Source organism: Colias croceus, chromosome Z (genome assembly GCF_905220415.1).
Source record: "Colias croceus chromosome Z, ilColCroc2.1".
NCBI classification, from domain to species: domain Eukaryota; kingdom Metazoa; phylum Arthropoda; class Insecta; order Lepidoptera; family Pieridae; genus Colias; species Colias croceus.
In genome coordinates, this window is record NC_059568.1 from 15,684,687 (window position 1) to 15,706,380 (window position 21,694).

Consider the following 21,694-nt stretch of genomic DNA (forward strand, 5'->3'; position numbering starts at 1 on the left):
CGTAATTTACTATTAAAAAATACGTACACGGACAATAAATTGCCAATCGAGCCGAGAAGTATTAAAATCGGGGTATAATAAACGAATAACGCATGAGCCACCAAAGAAGCAACGTGATCGAAATAAGTTTGGTTGAGGAAAGTTTCGTCACTAGTGACGTTAGAATGATTGGACGTAGCCATGGCGCGGCGTACGCCCGCCGCGCCTTGCCGAGGGCTACTGGCGGCGGACTGACGAGCGAGAGCTCTCGCCGGCACCCGGCACGTCCTCCTCGCGCGCCTCACCTGCAGCGTGTGCCCGCCGCGGCTGCAGCTGCCGGCTCGCGGTACACAGTGCGAGGGCGGCCCCCGGCCCGCCGGCCCGCCTCTGCACGCACCCACCTACTTCCCGCCCCGACCGATTGGTCCTCACGACTAAATTCGTTTCCGCTGTAGCTTCACTCGCTCCTACATCGTAGCGTCTCTCGACTTGCAATTTTACATGTTATATAAAGTTCTGGCATGATCTCTATTCTCCATATTACAGTTATTAACATATTTCGTTACAAATTATATTCCGCAATACGATTATGAGATATCTTGCGACTTTAATTTATTTGAGCGCGTTGACGTTTATGTCTTACATTTATAACTTCTTAAATATTTAGTTACGTATGCATAATATAATTATAATTTCAATAAAGCGAATTTGTTCAAGCGCTCGACGCTCTCAGCGTTTATAAGATAATAATTAATTAATAATGAATTATGTGTGAAATCATTATCTAGTCAATTAAAAGTTTTTACGATATCGTAGACTGATACGCTATAACTTTAAGTACAATTACCTATATTGAATACTATATTAAAATTTTACTTAAGTAATATCCGAAAGTTTGTAAGCGATAAGAAGACAAAATTTCAGTGAGCTTGTGCAACAAGTGTTCGCTCTAAACACCGATGAACGGGAAACTCGTTCTTGAAGAACAAAATAATAAATTAATATACTACTTGCGTCAATGTATTACATTCGTGTTAAGAATTTACGTTGTTTACGTTGTCCTTCAAATTCGTGCTCAATATTTGTATGGTAATAGTGTGGTATGGAATTAGTATTCTTATTAATTCTACAGTTAATTACATAATGCAATTCTCCTTTGTAATGTATTTCTAAAGAGAAAATTATTAAAGATGTAAAAAACCGTGGATAAGAATTGTAAAACAAATGAAATAAAATCCTTTGAATCCGAAATACAGACTTTTTTATTGAATGTTATTTTATTTTATTTTTTTTGTTAAGTTGTCTACGTCGTACGCGTTTATTATAAGCCACTGCGTTTTTTTTTGTTTGTATGCCATTAACCTCATAATCTATATCATTTGGTAAATAATAAACCTATTATAAAAAATTACAATACTTTCTTTCATATTTTTTTCAAGTTTTCGAATCGCGAAATAATTAATCAAAACTCCGAAAATTATTATAGAGACATGTTGGAATACGTTTATCCCTTTGATTACCTCGTTCGTCTTTAAGCTCACTCGTATTATAGGGAAATCGTTCTTAATTATAAGTTTGAGTATTATATTTCTAGTTATAAGTTTTTAAATCACTGCTGTGTAGAGGGAAGTTTCCCTCGAGGAAATAAAGAGCAGACAATCGACCGTCCTGTAAATTTTTAACTTTTTTTTTATGTTAACGTTGCGTTTTTTATTAAGTAATAACAATGGTTAGGTAAATCGTTGTATGAACAACCGGTATATTCATTTTATCTTCCCTAAAAATACATACTGTGAAACTAGTAATTAATCTAGAGGCATAACAAACTTCAAAGTCGTTTTTAAGATCATATTATATTATTTCTCAAATATTTATCGGATTCATTTCGATGTTTTTACAACATACGATTGCTACAGACGAGGTGAAGCGCCTTATTAACAAATATAAACCTTTGTTATTGTTTTGACTTTCTTAAGTGTACATTTGTTTTGATTGTCACGTGTAATTGTACCTTTTGAAATGTAAAACTGCAAAGGTTCTGAAATGTAAACGATATAGGTACGTACGAACGTGTATAAAATTTTGGGTGCAAAATACAGACAGATTATGTCGTTATTGTTACATTAGATGTGTCTATCTACTCGATGTTTATCCATTTAATTGGTATTAGAATGTATAGGGTTAACTCGGAACTATGAAGAATTAAACCGTGTCTTCGTGTTAGTGGAAAGCGCTCAATTATATTAGACATGTTGCGGTCGATATATCGTTTCTGAGAAAAGCATGTTAGAATTAATTGTGCAGGTTGTATGGTTGTTTTGTTTTTACATAGCAATTAGCATATGATGCGCTTTGTAATAAATTAATTGTTTACATGTTAGTTTATTTCTTTAATAATTTTATTAAATGTACAGGATAGTTTTATTATTTTTATTATGTTTTCAAATAACTAATTTTTTACAATATAGAATTAGTCTGTGTAGGTATCATGAGAAAAATTATTAAGTATTGGTTTATCTCACATTTGAAAAGGAAATAAAGTGAAAGGAAAACTGTCTGAAGTGCGTGTCGGAGTACACACGTGATGCAATCGAGGTGTCGTAGCAGCGGACCGTAGCCATCTTGTTACTGCTCCATTGTGAAGAATCTCAGTAAATAACTATAAATAGGCAACACATTGTGAGTTCCATCGACAGAAAATTGCAATAAAACCTAATAAATGCTGATATCATATCGTTGAATAGATACGCTTATGTCGTGGAAAATTTCTAGGATCTAGTTACTATTCTGTCGTTCATATTTTTTTCTTCGTTAAAAAATTACATGTATGCTTATAAGTAAATAAACAAACACGACGTAATACACAAGCATTTTAAAATTCCATCAGTAAATCGGTATTTGAGTATTGTAAATGTTAGTTGAATTAATTTGCTATTTGCATACAAAACAAAAACATTTATCGTTAAAATAATAAACCTATATGTATATATATAACTATAGTAGAGCCATTTTAATAGGCAACATTTGACAGTTCAACAAAATTCAACAACGTAACCTAGTAACGACGACATAGAATAACATGATATTTCGTTTTGTTAGAACTGCACATTTGCTTAACTTTTTTCAATTACGATTACATATTTATAATAATAATGACCGATACAAGTAATTTTAAGATTTCATTTTACTGATAAACCATCCTAAACATAATAAACAATTTCTGAATTGAAGAACTGACGTCGCTACAATTTTGTGTCAATAAACCTTTTTTTCTTTTTAAATACTAGAGACGTTACTCTAAAAATCGAAATCTGACATCTAGAATCGAATGCATTGATTACTTGTGAATAAAAATCATCATAAATTAATAAATTCGATTGACAAATGTTTCAAATCCGTATCGATTAATACACTTTAATCGATGTTTTTAAGCAGGTTACCTCTCTTCGAAGATAAAATTGATAGACGTCAAATGTTGCCTATTAAATTGGCTCGACTATATAAATATATATAAGGTTTATTATTTTAACGAATTAAATGTTTATATAAACGTCACGTCAAACAATTTACATGCACTTCATTAGCGCAAAAAAAAATATATTCATTTTTCAGTGTAAAAGTTTTCCAAAAATTTTTATTAAGAAAATATCTTTCATGGTATTTTACCTATCGTACCATTTAATGATGTCTACTGTAATCGTTGCAACGCCCAAGCATAGCCTAAAAATGGCATCTTCCATCACCTCTTAAAAACTTTTGTAAACAAAATCTCCACTGAAATAAAGAAAGCAATAACCCCAATATACACAAAGCATTATTGTTATTAATAACATTTATATGAATTATTTTATCACGATACTATACAGAGATTACTTTTCCACCTCCACATACTAGCTTCAGCCAGTGATCTATCTTACGGAATATAAGTTTGAATTAATTTCCCGCCTATATTAACATAACAGCGTCTCGATAAAATCATACTTCATTTATTGTCACGCCCTGCTTACTGCGAAATGCGAGTAAAGTGTGATGTGACTGGCTAAATTCGAAATAGCAGTCATTAGGATATTTTTATTCATTTTGTCATTAGACTCAAAGTGCTGTTGAGTCCTTTAAGTAACGTAATATTTTACATTATATCTAAATACAACAAATTAGAAAGCAGAAACGCACTTTTATTTAGGTACCAATGTCTTTTTGCAACAAGGATTTAACATTAGTACTATTCTGCTTTTTACTCTATTAAATAAAGTAAATTGTAACTTTTGTAGAATTCTGTCGACTTCTACCTGTAAATTTTGAGAAAAACTTTCAACCCGATATAACAATTGAACAATTAGTGTAAAACCATTGGTAAATAAAATGGCAAGATATAACCCGATTACACAGTGCGAGGGCTAGTAATTGCGAATGAACGTGACGGACGCGCTGCAAATATGATAAACAAACTGCTTAATATTCCATTCCAGCATTGCACCGAAACACGGATCAGCGGCCGCCGAAGCGTGCCACAATTGCTTCACTAGAGATCTGCGAAACCGTATTGCGAGTACTTTTAGCACCAATAATCTTAGCACCGCAAACTCGAACGCTTTCAGCTGCTTTGAATAAGAAATCTCCCAGCGCTCTATTGATTCAAAGCTTACGCTCATATTCGGAGCAGCGATTCTTTTATCTAACATTTGCAGTTACCAACACTTCCACCGGCTCTCAATTAAACCGAACACAATGTTGGGTGGAATCAGGAATGTCGAAACGCATATCTTCCCGATTTTATTTCATTAATTGGTTTGATACGAATTTAACATTTTGTAAATGTGAAAACCGCACATATTGTATAGGTATGTATTAATTCAATTAGTGCAGTTAATTATCTAGACGCGTATTAACGTGATTAAAATTTTCATCGGAGTTTATGTTTAATAATTGTTTAGGTTTATTGTTTATGTTAGTTAATTGCCTATCACAACTATAAATGTCAGAGTATCTTCAAAGTCACTATAAAGAAGGGCTGGAAAAATCAGTTCCTGTAATTACTTATTGAATGCAGACTTTCAAAGCCTTTGCTTTCTTATTAGAAGGAGAGTGTTTCACTTTGCTGCTAAGAAAAATGATGCAACAGTGAAATTGGAACTTAAACAGGGCTTCTCATAAGAGAAGGGTATAAACACCGTTTATAATATTTATGATATATTTACTAGTTTTGAATCTTACACGTGCGTCCTTTCTTTGATAAAGTATTTACTAATTAACGTAAAACTAAAATATCTCGCATACAATGCGTATTTCATTAATAAAATCCTTTATAAAATAAATCAGTTGATTACTAAACTTTAATCACACATCTACCCACACGTTTACTGTCCATCGCTCAGCTTCTAGGTTGCACCAAGTCAATCGAAGTAAATGTGTTTTATCTCAATTTGCATAACAAATCACTCGAAAGACAATCGATTTGGGGACCCAGTGGGTCACACGTGTAAGTGTCGCATGTGTTTCGTGCTAGTTGCAGTAGCGAAGTAAGCTCGGGTTTCAATTCTATTGTTACAGTACGCTTTATGCTATAATTAGTATGGTTAGTAGGTAAATCGGGTTATGGGACATTAATAGAAAGAACTTTATTGTCTTATTATCATTTTTGGTATACAAATAAACGCTAGTCGAAGTACGTGAGCCCTAATCCCTCTTCAAGATCATCTTTTTGTATTCTTTGTAGTCGTAAAACGATTCGATAACACGAAACTATTATCGTGGGTTTTGCAGAATTGTATAAACAAAACAGATGTTTACGCAATTCCGGAAAACTCATTGCTCCAAGTAAACAATACATACAAATAAACAAGATTATTGTAAAAAAAAGAAATTTGTACGTTACAAATCTGGTTTTATATACATATATTCAATTTTCAATACTTCGCGATGTAAAGATCCTCGTAAGCTACTTATCTACCAGCTGCCCCGCGTTGCTTGTTATAAATATTCTTTTCCATCTGTACTATATATTTTATTAGAAAAAAATTGTTTGGTCGTTGTGTGTTGATAAATATCTATAGCATTCTTATATAAATGGCCCTAAGAGACTTTTCATTTCGAATCAGTACCTAGTTCGTGAGATGAGCTCGTTAAAACAAACAATGAAAACTCTTCAGCTTTATTATATTTTACCGTCTATTCAGCTGTCCAGCAACTGAAATAAATTTTAGGCCCCCAAAAATGTACCACAGCTCGTCCTTGGTTTTACTCGTCCATCTACAGAAAAAAACTATCTAGTTATTGTAGTAATAATAATCATCAAGAATAAAAGTAGTAATAATAATCAGGGCAACGTAATTTCACCAGTTACTTATCACTCCACAAATCAAATAAGTTCACAGCTTATTTTAACTTTTAAGACCCATCGAAGACACTGTGAATAGCGTAGAAATCTGTCAAGCCGTTTCCAACTATGGCAATAAAACACTGTTATATATGAAATTTTTATCTAAAACATTTGCTAACCTAATTATCCTACGGACAGCTTAAAGTACATTCTCTTGCAGGATCAGAGAAAGGCCGTGGCACCCTGGACGTGCTCCTCTGCACAACGTACTGCCGCTCGCAGTTGTACCTGTCCCGTCAACTATCACAACTACACCCAGAACTTACCATGCCGATGTTCTCAGGTGAGTCCACTTTAGTATTATCTTCTAGCCATATTATATAGTATGAAACTCGTTATGTAAGTTCTGATCATTCAAAACGCGCTGGAAATTTTCCATAGAACACGATCTCAAACGCTCATATTTACAATGCAAATAAAATACTGAAGAATAACAAAATATTTTTATTAATACAAATAAGTGCTTACTGAATCAATCATATAACATCTGCTTGTTGATTTGTCAACGAAAATACTTTTCATGGCAAAATAAAAGTATCGGTAAATAATGTTTCAATGAGATTTTTATTTGCCAACCGTAGGTACTTGTATTGCCAATCTCGATGTATTCACACGGCGTCGACATTCGACAGGAAATAATGTTAAGCCTAGTAGCCACTGTGGTTTACCGTTCCAATTTCGCGTCCCTCAATATGTTCAGTTTTGCTATCGCGCGTGTACCCGGCTTTACACGTGACATAATACTCCTGTGGCCGATTATACGCTGGGAGCTATCATTGACGAAATTAATTTCAGTTGATTATTGCAGAGGGTATGATGAAATAATTAGCGACTGTATGCAGCTCTGTCTGTCTGTGCAGGATTAGTTTTTCATCGCCCATGATTTAATTGCTTTCTAACAGCGAAATATTATTACATTCGATCCGCTTCCGCCGGATAAAATTATTTTATTTTTGCTCGCGTTAGGCGCACTCCAACTAATGAAATTTATTGCTAAAAAATTACAACACGAGAACGTTCTATCAAACAAATATCAATCTAAAATTTTATATATTGGATATAAATACAAGAAAATAAATGCGTTTCTTATACAAATTGAATACAATAAAAAAGTTGTTCAAGAACAGTCCTTCGCCATTATATTACCTTGTTTAGATAGTACAAATATACATAGGTATATTTGTCCCAGACGTATTCTTAACTTTATTGTAGCTTTTTATTTATCAGCTTTCATGGACTCCATTAGGACTTGACATTTTAATCCTTATTAACCCCGTAGGTGACACGGTGCATTGTAGCGGCTTTGCATTTTTTTTAATACATTTCAGAGTTCATATTATGTGGATGTCTCTTTGTGCTGCTTTATTTTGTTTACTATTGAAAGGATTTGTGAGTCTGTGCTACACTTATACAGAATTGCCTCTTTCATTAAATTACTTATAGAAAAGACAGTATTGAAATATAATATGATGTAAAGGGGAATAATAAGAGGATCAAATAATGTTATATTAAAAAAATCAATATAATTTGTATTACAATTATTTGATACGTTGAGAATTTTATTGTAGTATTATAATATACGAGTTGTTTCTGTGAAAGTGTAAGAAAGTGATTGCAGTTTAATCATTCCTAGCTCTGACAAAAACTCAGTAATTAATTAGTAACTTCTCTCTTATATGTATTCGAATGCGGTTTCCGATTCACAACACAAAATTTAATTTTAATAACCGTTTTAATAAAACATGATGCAGTAGCGCGTATGAATTAAAATAAATTGCTCGGATATAATTAAAATTCCCATTATTTACATTTAAGTTTTGAAAAGTACGTCAAATGTGTTTATAAATGGTATCAATGTGGATTTCTGTTTTCATTAATATTGCATCGTATTCATATTGTAATACGTTAGCTTGTATTGATGTAATTATTGAGGCGAAAGTAGGTACTGCTTTTGAAGTTGTAGAAATAAGTTGTAATGATAAAAAAATTTTACACATTGTTTAAATAAGCGATTATCCTTATTATATGGATACTAATACTAATTTCGGGTAACTACACTAATTATTGTTACGTACGTTATCGTATATTATTTTATACGGATGTGCCAAAGGAATTTTCGCACTTCTAAATGAATGCAGTATTCATCGTATTATTTTTGAGTAAAATTTTCTATGTATAGACTTAAGAGGCCTACACCACCGAAACTAGCGCCACCGAACATTTTATTTTTTTACTCCTTAACCAGATCAAATTTAAAAAATCTAGCTCGGTACTTTGCTAGTATATTACTTGTAGTATTTTTGGTATTACTTTTCACTATTCTAACTGTTCATTATTCTAGAGAACTTTTGATTACCGCCAAAAGTGGCCACTTTTGGCGGTAATCAAAAGTTCTCCTAATTTACCGAATGCAAAATAATGAAAAGTAATACCAAAAATACTACAAGTAATATACTAGCAAAGTACCGAGCTAGATTTTTTAAATTTGATCTGGTTTAGGAGTAAAAAAATAAAATGTTGGGGGGGCGCTAGTTTCGGTGGTGTAGTCGCCTTAACGTACTTTCCTTTCAGTTGTATAAAATTCCAGTCTGAATATTATAATATACAATATTAAAACTATTTGTATGCTTTACACAGAGATAACAGCCCGTTTCCAAACGGCTCGAACTGAGGTGCGCCAACTGCTGCTCCAGTACCTGCTGCCGTGGCTCGTCAATATCGAACTGCTCGACCCAAATGTACCACCGGCAAATCCATTGTCCTATATACAGGTAAGTCAAACTTCAACATTTGAGGTGAAACTTCTTTAACCCATTGAGCCCCAAGCGGCCCGATCGGTCCACGACACAATAGATTTTCTATGGTGTCTGTGGTTCCGGGGCCTGAGTTATTAATAATTTCAAGGTCGCGTCATAGAAATATCATCACGTCATGGAGTAAGGTGACGATTTGGGTATCTTTGAATCTTGCGAAAAAGAAACTTCTGACTCGTGTGTTCGGCACATACGCTTTTTTTCAATTAGACTTCTAGAAGCACATGACATAGTTTTACCATTTACAACCGATTCGGAAAGTAGTATCTATGCATAAAAACCGTAAGATAACTAGATACTTAATTAGTAATTACCGCTCTTTTAAAATGATGTCAATTTTACATAATTGGGATGTACAGTATTGTTAGGCATTTGTTTCTTGGAACTGCTCTTTAGAATATGAGATTAATATACAGGTATTTGTATGTAGATGGTCTAGGAATCTGCTTCTTGGAACTGCTTTTAGATTATGAAAATAATATGAAAATTAGGTGGCGGAATCTTGGCTATGTGTTTATTGCTCGCTGCTAAGGCTGTGTTATTTTTATTTATTAAATATAATTTTCATACTTTTTATAGTTAGTAAGATTTTTCATAACTTAAAGGTAGGGAACGTGACAGAGACAAATATAATTTATTCATAAAAATACCTTTTTAGGTAAACTTCATACTAGGCAAAATTACAGTTCAACCCCATTTAACAATACGGAGTGTATAGGAGGCTCACAATTGCAACATGCACTTTCAAATTAACCTTTAGTCTATACCCACTTCAAAGCTAAATTCGCAGCACCCAAATGGCAAATATAATAACGCAATACAGAAATCGAATCAAACATCATAACCCCTAAAATGGACGTCAAAGACGCGTCTGTCAGCCGCGGGCATGAACCGCGCGGCGCAATCAAAACAAATACAATGCACGGTAGCGTTTGCACTGCTTTGTAGTTTTCATTTCCTGCCGTTTGACCAATACATACGCAGACACAAATAATTGAAGGGGACCTTGTCACACGATATTAGTGTCGTAGCTACGCAAATTAATCGATTAATAATGAATCCCTTTGTGCATACTCCCAGTGACAAAGGATTATGAGATATGATACCTTTTGCAGGACGTGCACTTGATATGATTAGTCGTTGTGATGTATTGTGATGTATGTATTCTATAGTATAGGTATAGGAAAAAATTAATGTTCAAAAGAATGTTGTTAAGGGAAAGTAGTTGGTGGAATTTTCTTAAAAGCCTCTTCCTTTATTTTACTCATTGATATTTATGCACATAATCAATTTACTGTCAAGAAGAGAGAGCCCTTCTGACAGTTTTATAAACTTATTAGAAATTTCTTTACCCTTTACTTGTCGTTTAATTGATTCAATTATAATATTTTTTATATTTATTTCCTCATGCTATCTCTCCATCGATACCACACAAATTTGGTATCTCATTACGACCTATCCCAATGTTATTGTGTCCCCTGGCTCCCCCAAAGCTAACACGAATGAAGCTTAACCGACGTCGGATTTATGACTTGCGACCCCAGCGCGGACACATCACAGGAAAGCCTTATAGATAATTGTCAGTTTATGTATTGCTTTCATCTGACCGAAGGGGTGGCCGGCAAATTGTCTGCCTCGGGCGATCGCCCTCCGACACTATTTACATAATATTTTGTATTGCATCGGGTAAATATAGTTTCGGCGGTGTTCATTACGATCCCGTCTGGCGCTGATTTTCAGTCATAACATGCCTGTTTTTACGAGGCGCGCTTGCTTAATTAGTTTCCATGAATGGAGTATGCGGCGCGGATCAGTGCACCGCGTGATTTCGCCCATTGTTTGAAGCCTAGATACAAATTAATAGTGACAATCTGGACGGGCAGAAAAAAATCTGTTATGAATATTGTATAGTCTACCGAAGCCCCATAAATACAGGTTTAATAATGAAGTACTTAATGGCGACCTTTTCAAGAAAGGAATCAGATAAAAAAATTCCCTTCAATTAAAATTAAGTCTTGCTTTCTAAGGCTATGTAATTGGGCTCAGTCTCTATTTGTATGAAAGAAACGGGAATCCGTAGAAGCTCCAGTTATCAAAAGCGTTGAATCTGCGACGAACTTGTGTAACCTTGAAGTCGTTATACTTGTATAGACTTTGATATTCCGTACGCTTTGAATACTAAGAACGTAACCCACGCTGCTCGTTTCTAGAAATTTTTTTAGTTTCAATCTTGATGATAGTTAACTTGGGCCTTATTCTAATAGAAGTGGATTTGATTGTCACCTTTTGGCAATATTTATCAACTTCCTATTCATCTTTATTAATTATTTTAATTATTTCATCGTCCTTATCTCCTTATATTAAATGCATGAATGTGTAGGATAGGTACTCCGATTTAAAAAAAATGGTGTTATAAACTTACATCATCATCTATAAAACTTAAACAACAAATAAATAAGAGCAAAATATTATTTTCATTAAACGTATAATTTTCCTGTAAAGAAACTACAAGTATTTGAATTGCAAATTTTATTGAAACACAAACAAGCATCGGTTATTTCTCGAATATTCGTTAATTGAAGAGGCCTGCAATCGTTGGAACTGCGCTCAAATTGTTTGTAAGCAACCATAGACAAACTGTTACATTGGCACTTTGAGGTAACCCAGCAACAGACGAGTTGATTTCAGAATAGAATAATTTCATAAATAATTTGATTTTATATTATTTCACTTCGTACAGTTTATCGCCACTCGTTAGCCTGATGGATCTTGTTAACCCAAATTAACTCTTAGTGGAACTAATGGATTCTTATTAAAATAAAAAAAAAACCCAAACAATTTTATTTCAGTGTAATTTTTCTTAGTTTAAGATTTTCGTTATTATTCTTGACGCCATTATAATAAGGTCTTTGTAAAAAAAAAATTCACAATTTATTGTTCATATTTTATATCAATTTACCTACGCTTATCAAATAGAATATGGAAAAATTCTTTTCATTAAACTTCTTCCTATGTCTCGTCGGGGAAAATAAGGCGGAGTAAAAAGCATTGAAAATAACACAGAGCTTCCGCACGGCTACATGTTTCTCCTTTGTTAATTATTCCGATGTTCTCGTGGTCATGTTATATGCTTTTAATAAATCATACCTCATAAAATGTCCTATCCTTTCTTGCGTCTTTATAAATGACGGTATCGAACTTGTGATCAAAATGTGTATAGATTTAAATGATGTACCGTACTAGAGTCCTACTAATGTATGCTGCGATTTTCGTATGTTTTAGAATGAACACAAAACAACTTAAGAATTGTTGCTAATTATATAAGATTTGTCGCAAGCAACTCATAAATACACCTTTCTTGAGAAAGTTGTATGCTTATATCAAGAGGAGAATACATACATAATTACATATGATACATAATTTTTTTTCACGTTGTATTTCTCTTTCTCTATACATAATATATCTCTTTTATTTAACAACAGATAGACTTTTGCTCAAAAACTTGCTATAGCTGCTAGTAGAAAATCCCAATGACGACTCGACTTTTTGTTGGATCTTAAACCATGCATGACGATGAGTTGTAAAAATTCCAAAAAGTATTTCAACAATTCTATAAGCTAAAAAAAATACAAACATTTTTAATATACGTGGTATTCTGTATTTCTCCTCTTTCAGTCCAATATTTGCAATCTAAACACACATGTTGTCACTTGTTGCACGCAGTACTACGGCGCGGAGGGCGGGCGCGGCGCGAGGCGGGAGGGGCTCGGCTCCGTAGAGGCTACCGAGATGGTGCTCAACAACCTGTTCTATATCACGGTGAAGGTAAGTCACATTGAGTGAGGAGCATTATGATGTCGCCAAGGGAATGTTTGCAAGATGTTACTTATGACATTTTTCTTTATATTCTAGGAGGTAGCAACGTTGACAAGTGAGCATTTTAGTATAGTTGGTTCTTTGATATGCTGTTCCTCTTGCTATTTCGGTTACAGTCCGGGATGTCTGGCTAGCCGCAGTGGTTGCGTTTATTAGTGCGCATCTTATCTGCACAGGAAAATATCCTTAATTTAAAGTCATTTTTTAACGCGTAATTTTTAATCGTTTGCCTTTAGATAGATCCATTAGACATACATTTTTTATTGCAAGACGTTTTTTTCGTTGTTAAATAGGTGCCAGACGCAATTTTTATTTCAAAATAATTAAAATATCATCGAAATAAGTGAAATTCCATCAACATGAGTCCCAGTGAAGGATAAGTAATCACTGTGTTACTTATACTATATATAATATTCATTTTACTATTTACAGTTTTTTTGCAACAATCTACCATATCGCCTCCTTTTTCCCAACGAACCTCAAATAGGACGTTAATGTAAACTTGATAAAAACCAAATATCATCAAGAAATTAAAGACTTTTTAACGGATTTTAAACGCGATTTATTCATTGTATTATTTTCCCAAGTCTTTAATTTCAAAATGTATAATACTCGCGTAAAATCAAACACTAGAAAATACAAATATCATCAAATTCATATTTATACCCAAAAGTGTAATAAATATGAAACCATCTATTAAAAATATTAGTTTACTAATTATTCAATATAAGTATTAAAAAAGGATAATATAATATAAATAATAAAGTTATTACTTACCTTTTAAGCGGACTCATGTTGATGTAATTTCACTTATTTCGATGACATTTTAGTTATTTTGAAATAAAAAATGCGTATGGCACCTATTTTACAACGAAAAAAACGTCTTGCAATAAAAAAATTATGTCTGATGGATCTATCTAAAGGCAAAAGATTAAAAATTACGCGTTAAAAAATGATTTTAAATTAAGGATATTTTCCTGTGCAGATAAGATGCGCACTAATAAACGCAACCACTGCGGCCAGCCAGACAGACCGGACTCTAACCGAAATAGCAAGAGAAACAGTATATCAAAAACCCAACTATACTAAAATGACTTTTTTTTAAACGTTGCTAGCTCCCGTACTATTACTGCTGACTGTAGCAAGGATATTTTGGCGATGTCACTCGTAACATTTTTCTTCTTTGCAGACGGTTATAAGGATGTTTTGTTGGATGTGGTGTTGCGTTCTTTTGTTTGTGACTTTACCAAGATATGCTTCGTTCGAGTTATATTATATTTAAAGTTGATGATACATAAAGTCGTAGTATAAAACCAAGAAGTCATTATATTACTTTAACAATGATGAGACCATTAGGCCAATTAAGCCAGAAACATCTTCATTCTCTTTCTTGTTCAGAGGATTACTTCACACAATATTTCTTATGATCTTAACCAGCATAATACATTGTATCTACGCACATGACGCGATCTCAATTTGTAATAATATGTAATTTTGCGCGTAGGTTAAGCACACCTTAATATAGCCGTGTTATGATTGAAAATTTATTCTGTTGTATTAATTTAATATACAATTTATTTTCTTTATCTTTTGTAGCGTTTTCCTTATTGAAGGGATGATGTGTAATAAATATTATGTACATACAGATATTCTTATGTGTACCTAGGAAAATTTCGTAGTTGATCTCTCTCACTGTGTATTATTAAAATTATTTCCTGCTACTGTTTCGTAATCGTAAATAAATATTACAATTTATTTTTTCAATATTGAAGGTTCTTTAACAAAGAAGAAAGGAAAGACCGTAATTTTTCATAGAGCCTTAATCTAAAGAATTCAAAGCAGTACATTACAATGTAGTTCTTGTATAGTCTTTCGAAAATAATATGAAAATATACTTGTTTATTAAAAACACCGCTTAAAAGTGCTATATCGGATTTAGCCGTAACAAAATAAACTGACAAGGTAGACGAGTTGCGAAATAAATTGAACGCATACCGACATTAGAGTTTTGACGAAAATATTTATGAAATTTCGAAGTGAAAATTTGAGTGCAACAGTATTGCAGAGCACTCGGGAAATTTACCAACTTTTTAAAATAGACACCGGATTTTCACATTTATCCATGTCCTTTACGAACAGCTTTTGCTCATTTTATTTTCGCTTTTCTTCAATTCAATTTGATTCGTAATGTAAGTAAACTAATATTTAATTTTTATAATTGATTAATTTATTCAATTTCATCTACAAAGAAATATTGGGAGCATAGAAAATTCTAAAGAAATACCTAATAAATACCAATTCATAATATGATTTCTTTTTTCAGCAAGAAATTATTGATATTGAATTGAAGATTAGGTTGTCTAGCAGACTAATTGGTGGCTTATTTTTTATGTAGTGAAGCAATAGAAATAGTTTTTCGTTAGTATGTTAAAAATTGGAAGTTTCTAGTAAGTGTGTTATTTTTTTTAATCTGTACTGAAAATCTAAACGTAGAGTTATCAACTTTTCAACTTTTATAATAATCGTCGCGGGTGGTTCAGTTTGATATAACAGGACGTCTCCATACACTCGCATAATTCTATAATGATTAATGAAGATGCAAAATATGTTGGTAAGCGCATAACTCGAGACTCTCGAGTACGGTTCTTATGGAGAGGAAACGTAAACATGTACCACGGGCGAAGCCGGGGCGGACCGCTAGTATACTATAAAATATAAAGATATATATACTCGACACACCTCTATCAATGCACACCAGTCGCAAGTGACGCGGCGGCCACTCGACACCCGCTTTGTCCAATTGCTCACATTACCACCCGCCCGCCGCAATACACCGGTGTAGTTTATTGGAGATATATCAACTGCTAAAGATGTTACACATTTTATATGTAACGTTAAAAAAATGTATATAAAACTATTTTGTTAATAAAGTGCCTCTTTACATTGGATGACGTTTTTAAGTTCTAAATACACTTCTTATTTAAAAATGCCCAAGATGTTACACTAGCGGATCTAATTACGAATAAATTAATCCGTCTCATCCAGCTTACATTACAAACGGATAAACTAACATTTGAGTGCTCGTTTAATCGCCCTATTATGATGGCGAACTGAACTTAATTTCGACACGTAGGTGACTCGAATGTCAAAAGCTTCCCCGTAGTCAGTTACCGCAATGCAAAATTGCAATTCAAATATTGAAATATGCATTGCGAAAAGTATTTACGGCCGGGGCAAGGCGGGCCGGCGAGAAGTAATATCGCCGGACCAAACTAAATGTTCTCAACCATTAGCAGAATCCGCTCTGAGGCTAATTATTCGGCGCAACTACCCGACACAACTAAACAGATTCCCTTCAGATCCCAGATAAAAGGAAAAGTGTATGTGACGCGAGCCGGGCTTTTAATGAATATCTGGGGCCTCGGGACTAGATTAAAGTTGGCGGGAGGGCTCGCTGCACTATATTAAATGAAGCTGTCAATAGCTTTAAACTCTGCAATGTGTAGATGGAAGCATAACCCCATTGCATTTGATAAATCAAAGGATTTAACTGCGGTCATTTTTTTTAATTGTGTCGTTTTGCCTAGATTGTCCAGATAATTGGCTGTCTATTTTAGAATTGATATTGAGAATTTGTAAAAGGCTAAAAATAGTCATGCATCGCTTTTATTAGAATCCTTTCTGGATTGAGCTAAAATATTGGATTCGATGGCCTAAGCTTCAAAGGGTATTTATTGCTTTGTAGTTTTTTATAGTTCTATATGTATCTACACTTTAGAAATTGACATGGCCAAAAATAACCATTGACAATAGCCAATAGTTGGACGTACGTGTTAAGCTCTTTCAATACCACTCAGAGCTATTAAAACGGGCCATCGTTTTGTTTCCATAACAATTTTCGTAGCATCATTTAAGCTCATAAATAAAGGAATATTCCATAGAAGCGTAACTACGTAGCAGAAATATAAAGGGGAATAAGTACAGGGTAAGGCGGTGTTACGATGGCCGAATCGCCAAGGTCACGGCTGGGCGCGTTATTTGTACGCCCGTACGCGGCGCGGGCGGTGGGCGCCAATTTCACTGCGTGGCACACTGACCGGCTTAGGGAATACCATGTCTTACACAAATGTACTGCTGTTTTTTTTTTTAATTATGGGAGGAGAGAAATCACGCTTTTTGTTTGTAATATTATATGTAATACTTATAGACTTGGATGATTCCTTTATTCAATATTGGATACAGATTATAAAGTTTTAGGAAATTATGCCTAAGTTAGAGCCAAGTTATATGACGTTACTGGATAACCACGTAAAGCCAGATAATATCTGCCTGTCTAACGGATTAGTTCTGTATCGTCTCAGGCTTTTGTATGAAAATATAAGCTGTCTCGCTTCCTTCCCCGACGTTCCTTTACCGCTACGCCAATTAATTTCACATACAATAAACCGATTGTTCACCCCTTTCTTATTGAATAGAGATTAAATATCGCTCAAAGTGAATTGCTAAATACGATATTAATTGGCAGCTTCACTTACCTAAACGGGTATCACTACGTACAGTAAATATTTAGTACGACTCCGTAGTAGCGACAAGTAAAATAATATTAATTGAGCGTAATGCACATGTCCAGATGCCAGTTACTATAATTATGTATTTGACACTCGTGCAATGATTTTTCCACCCTGGGCGGGCGCTGAGTGACGCGTCACTTGACGTGTCGCCAATTAACGGAATAATTAAACAAAGTGTCTGTTTTGTAAAAAAACAATGAATACACTATGCACTGACGCGTGTCATGTGCATAGACGAACTGTCACTCCCTTTGATATCATTATGATCGAACTTGGCAGGCGGTAAAGGCTGTTAAAAATATTAGAGAAATGTTTTTTTTTTTTTTTATATAATCCTTCATTTTAATATCTGAGGAAAATTTTTATATGATGGAACTTTACAGGCCTTAAAGGCTGTTGCCAATATTAAATGTTGTTTTTTTAGTAAAAAAAAGCCTCGACTTTAAAATCTAAGGAAAATTTTCACCTAATCCGATTTGTTTCCCTTGAACGGATTACGTTAATAAATCGAAGCATATTTCTTGGTACAGTAGTGAATTGTTGTTCAGAAGCTTTAACGTTCAATAGAGCTTTCAATAATACTTATTGTTTAATGCTTACTCTATAGAATTTTATTGATGCAGTTAATTTGAGATGAATCATTTTATTTGACAATGATTTTCATTGATTGAAAAACTCATTAATTAATTTCAATAATAATTAATTTCAATAAAATTATTAACCGACTTCAAAAAAAAGGAGGAGGTTATCAATTCGGCCGGTATATTTTTTTTTTATGTATGTACACCGATTACTCCGAGGTTTCTGAACCGATTGGTCCCATAAAAATTTTATTCGGATAGGCCCAGTAGTTTTTATTTTATGAACATTTTTGTCTGTAGGTATTTGTAAATTTTGCAAGTGCAAGTTTGAAGTCGGTTGTTTTTAACGCAGTTATCACTTGTTCAATAAAAGTGTTCATACATAATAAAATATTTATTAACTATCATCTCTTGTGCAGTTTTCCGACCAACACCCGAAAGAAATAGAGGAGCTGTGGTCGACGCTATGCGCCTGCTGGCCGAACAACCTGAAGGTGATCATCCGATACCTCATCATCGTATCTGGAATGGCGCCTAACGAACTATTACCATATGTAAGTATTTATATTTGTATATATTTTTGCTATTAAGATGAAGATTCGCTTTAATAAAGGATACCGCCCGCGGCTACGTCGCGTAGTCAGGGGAAATTTCCATGGGATCATTCCCATGTTCCATTGCGGTAAAAAGTAGCGAATATCGCTGTCTAGCCTCCTAACTATTATAGTAAGGGGTATATAGGTTAAAATCGTAACGACTCGATCTGAAGGAAAGACAAAATATAAACAAGGAAGCAAACACACGTTCACATTTATAAATTAGTAAGGTTTGTTATACTCTTGAGTCTCAATCATGTTTTTTAAGTCCGTGTTTGTACATGTTAAATTTTCTTATTGCGATTGTAGCCGTGGTATGGAAAATGTGCTGTTTCTTAAATAAATTCCATTTCGTCCATCGGGTCGGATTGAATAAAAATTCATGTTATCAGAAATATAATCACTCAGACGATATTTGCTAGAGGTAAAATGTGATTAGAATCACCGTGATTCTAATCATATTTCCATCTATCCCAGACGTCTGTCTGTAGTGACCAACGTCTACGATTTCGTTCAAAATATCATACGCCAGACGTTGCGTCTACAAAAATCCTATTAGGAATGGCGAAATAGCTCACAAAGAGCAGCATGTTTATTGTATCGGTACGCAGCGGCCGGTGCACCGGGATGCGCTCCAATCATAATCTCAATTACATGCAATAGGATCCGGCCGAACCCTTTGAAAACATTATGAATCGAAAATAATATCGTCCCCGCCGGCCGTATACATATATAACCCACATGATCATTCATAAACATTGGTTATGTGTCATTTAGTACTTTGCGTTGAATGTGAATCAATTACGCTAAGTTTTCAATTAGCCGCGCAAATACGCTAGGTACCGTTTTAATATGATTAAAAATGAACTTTATTATTTTTTATTGTAAAATTATTTTATTGGTAATTGTTGTGTCTGTCTGTTTACGAAGCAATTAATACAAATATAATGCATTGTTATTGTGCAATAGAAAATACGTTTCCCTAAAAATCGATGTGCATCTTGTATTTTAATTTACATGCTAGGTCAGATACAGCGCGATTGATTTTAACTAAGAGATTGCTAATAGAATATGCAATGACTTTACAGTTAAGAAACAGTTATTTGAAACAAGCAAATATATATGTTATATGTATTTAAATTTCCACGATTTGCAAGATTTCTTTCAAACAATTAAATTCTTTTAATGTGATTTTGTATACGACGAAAATGTTTATATATATTAAAATGTTGTCAAGCAGTAGTCTCGAACGTTCCAACCTCAACGTGTTCTATTTACATCAAATTAATTACTGGGACTGTAAAATTTCATCTCATTTGCCGATATCATCTTGAAGCTCGACAATGTTAAGCTGGCAATTAAAATTTCTATATACGTGTAGCGGTTACCGTGCCCTCTTTAGATATATAATAAAACTGAAGGAAATATAAGTCCAGTAATGAACAAATGGCAATTGTCGTCAATTGCCATTTGTTTTGGTTGGTATCTTAAAAACATATTCATTACGTTAAAACGTTTTGAGATGAGTATTGTATTGGTTGATATCTTAAAAACATATTCATTACGTTAAAACGTTTAGAAAATATAAGATTATCTGTGAGATTAGGTAATAATATTCGATATTAGCATGAAGCAGACAGTACTACCTCTATAATATCAGGGCGGCTGTGGCAGCGGCTGTTACATGCCCCATAAGGCATAAGTACGATGGAATACAAATCAATTTATTATTCTAATCCCTGTACTTATATAATATGGTCTTATAAGAGACTTTGCAAGACCATTATGGCAGGCATTATACGATGTTATCGCACACATTCTTACATTGTTTTGCCCGTGTATTTGACGAAAATTCATTCAAAATTTTTACTTGTGTTTACCGTTCTACGGTATCTAAATTATAAATTTTTGTACAAAATGAAATTTTCTAACATGCATTTGATTAAATTTCAAATATGATAACCGAATAGTTGGGTTATGGGAGCCTGGGATTATGAATTCCAAACAAATCGTTAAAATCGTTCGCCACAATACTGGCGTTTTTCGGCGGTGTTCGCTCGCAAATATTATTATGGATTTGAATTCCACTATTACTAATTGCTCTCCACCAATTTGATCCCTCGCAGTTTAAAATTGCGCTGAGTCTCCCCTTTTCCCCCCTTTCCCCGCTCCCCGTGATTGGCTTAAATCAGACGCACACACATAAACCTATTAGAACAGGCTGACACGGAAGTCATAATTAAATAAAATTTGTACGTCTGCCTTAACCAAAACCAAATTAAAATGAGACTCGGCCGATACAAACACAAATACAGGTATTCTGCTTTCACAATACACCCTTAATTAACTCACGATAGGGGTTTCAAAAAATTCCCAACAAAATAAGCTTCGAACAACAATCCTGAAGATCATTTGATGTCGTTTGTAACTTGTAAGCTTAGCTAAATTGGGAATTTCCAATATTTGTCCAAGGAATGTGTTTGGTTTGACTCTTGTAGGGGTTAAGGTTACTGAAGTTAATTTGTTAGGCGCAAGTTTAACTTTAGTTTAGTATAACATAAGCGATCGAAAACATAAATATAATGTTTAAGCAAATAATTTCAAAGAGATGTTAATTTTTTATTGAAAATTGAAACTAGACACAATATAGTTCAAAGTTTTTATTGAAATTCATTGGAACAAATGAAAAAGATATTTTGTAAACACAATGAGATCACTATTCTATTTCAAATAAATAGAAAGCATGACAACGATACAAGCTGAATAAAAATTCGCTGTTTTTGTTACACGGGTTTTTAAATACAGAAGCATTCATATTGGGATATTATTTATTTCTAGCTTTCTACCCGCGGCATCGCCCGCGTAGTCAAAGAAAAACCCGCATAGTTCCCGTTCCCGT

At 33.8% G+C, this 21,694-nt stretch overlaps 1 protein-coding gene across 1 annotated transcript in view; it reads left to right on the top strand.

Annotated features, from left to right (window-relative positions):
• Positions 1–21,694, top strand: part of LOC123705207 (protein furry) — a 112,769-nt gene that overhangs the window by 62,245 nt on the left and 28,830 nt on the right. Inside the window, exons 26-29 of the mRNA XM_045653899.1 lie at positions 6,519–6,641; positions 8,996–9,129; positions 12,847–12,996; positions 18,619–18,753. Coding sequence (XP_045509855.1) covers positions 6,519–6,641; positions 8,996–9,129; positions 12,847–12,996; positions 18,619–18,753 — 542 coding nt within the window. The remainder of the gene's footprint in view (positions 1–6,518; positions 6,642–8,995; positions 9,130–12,846; positions 12,997–18,618; positions 18,754–21,694) is intronic.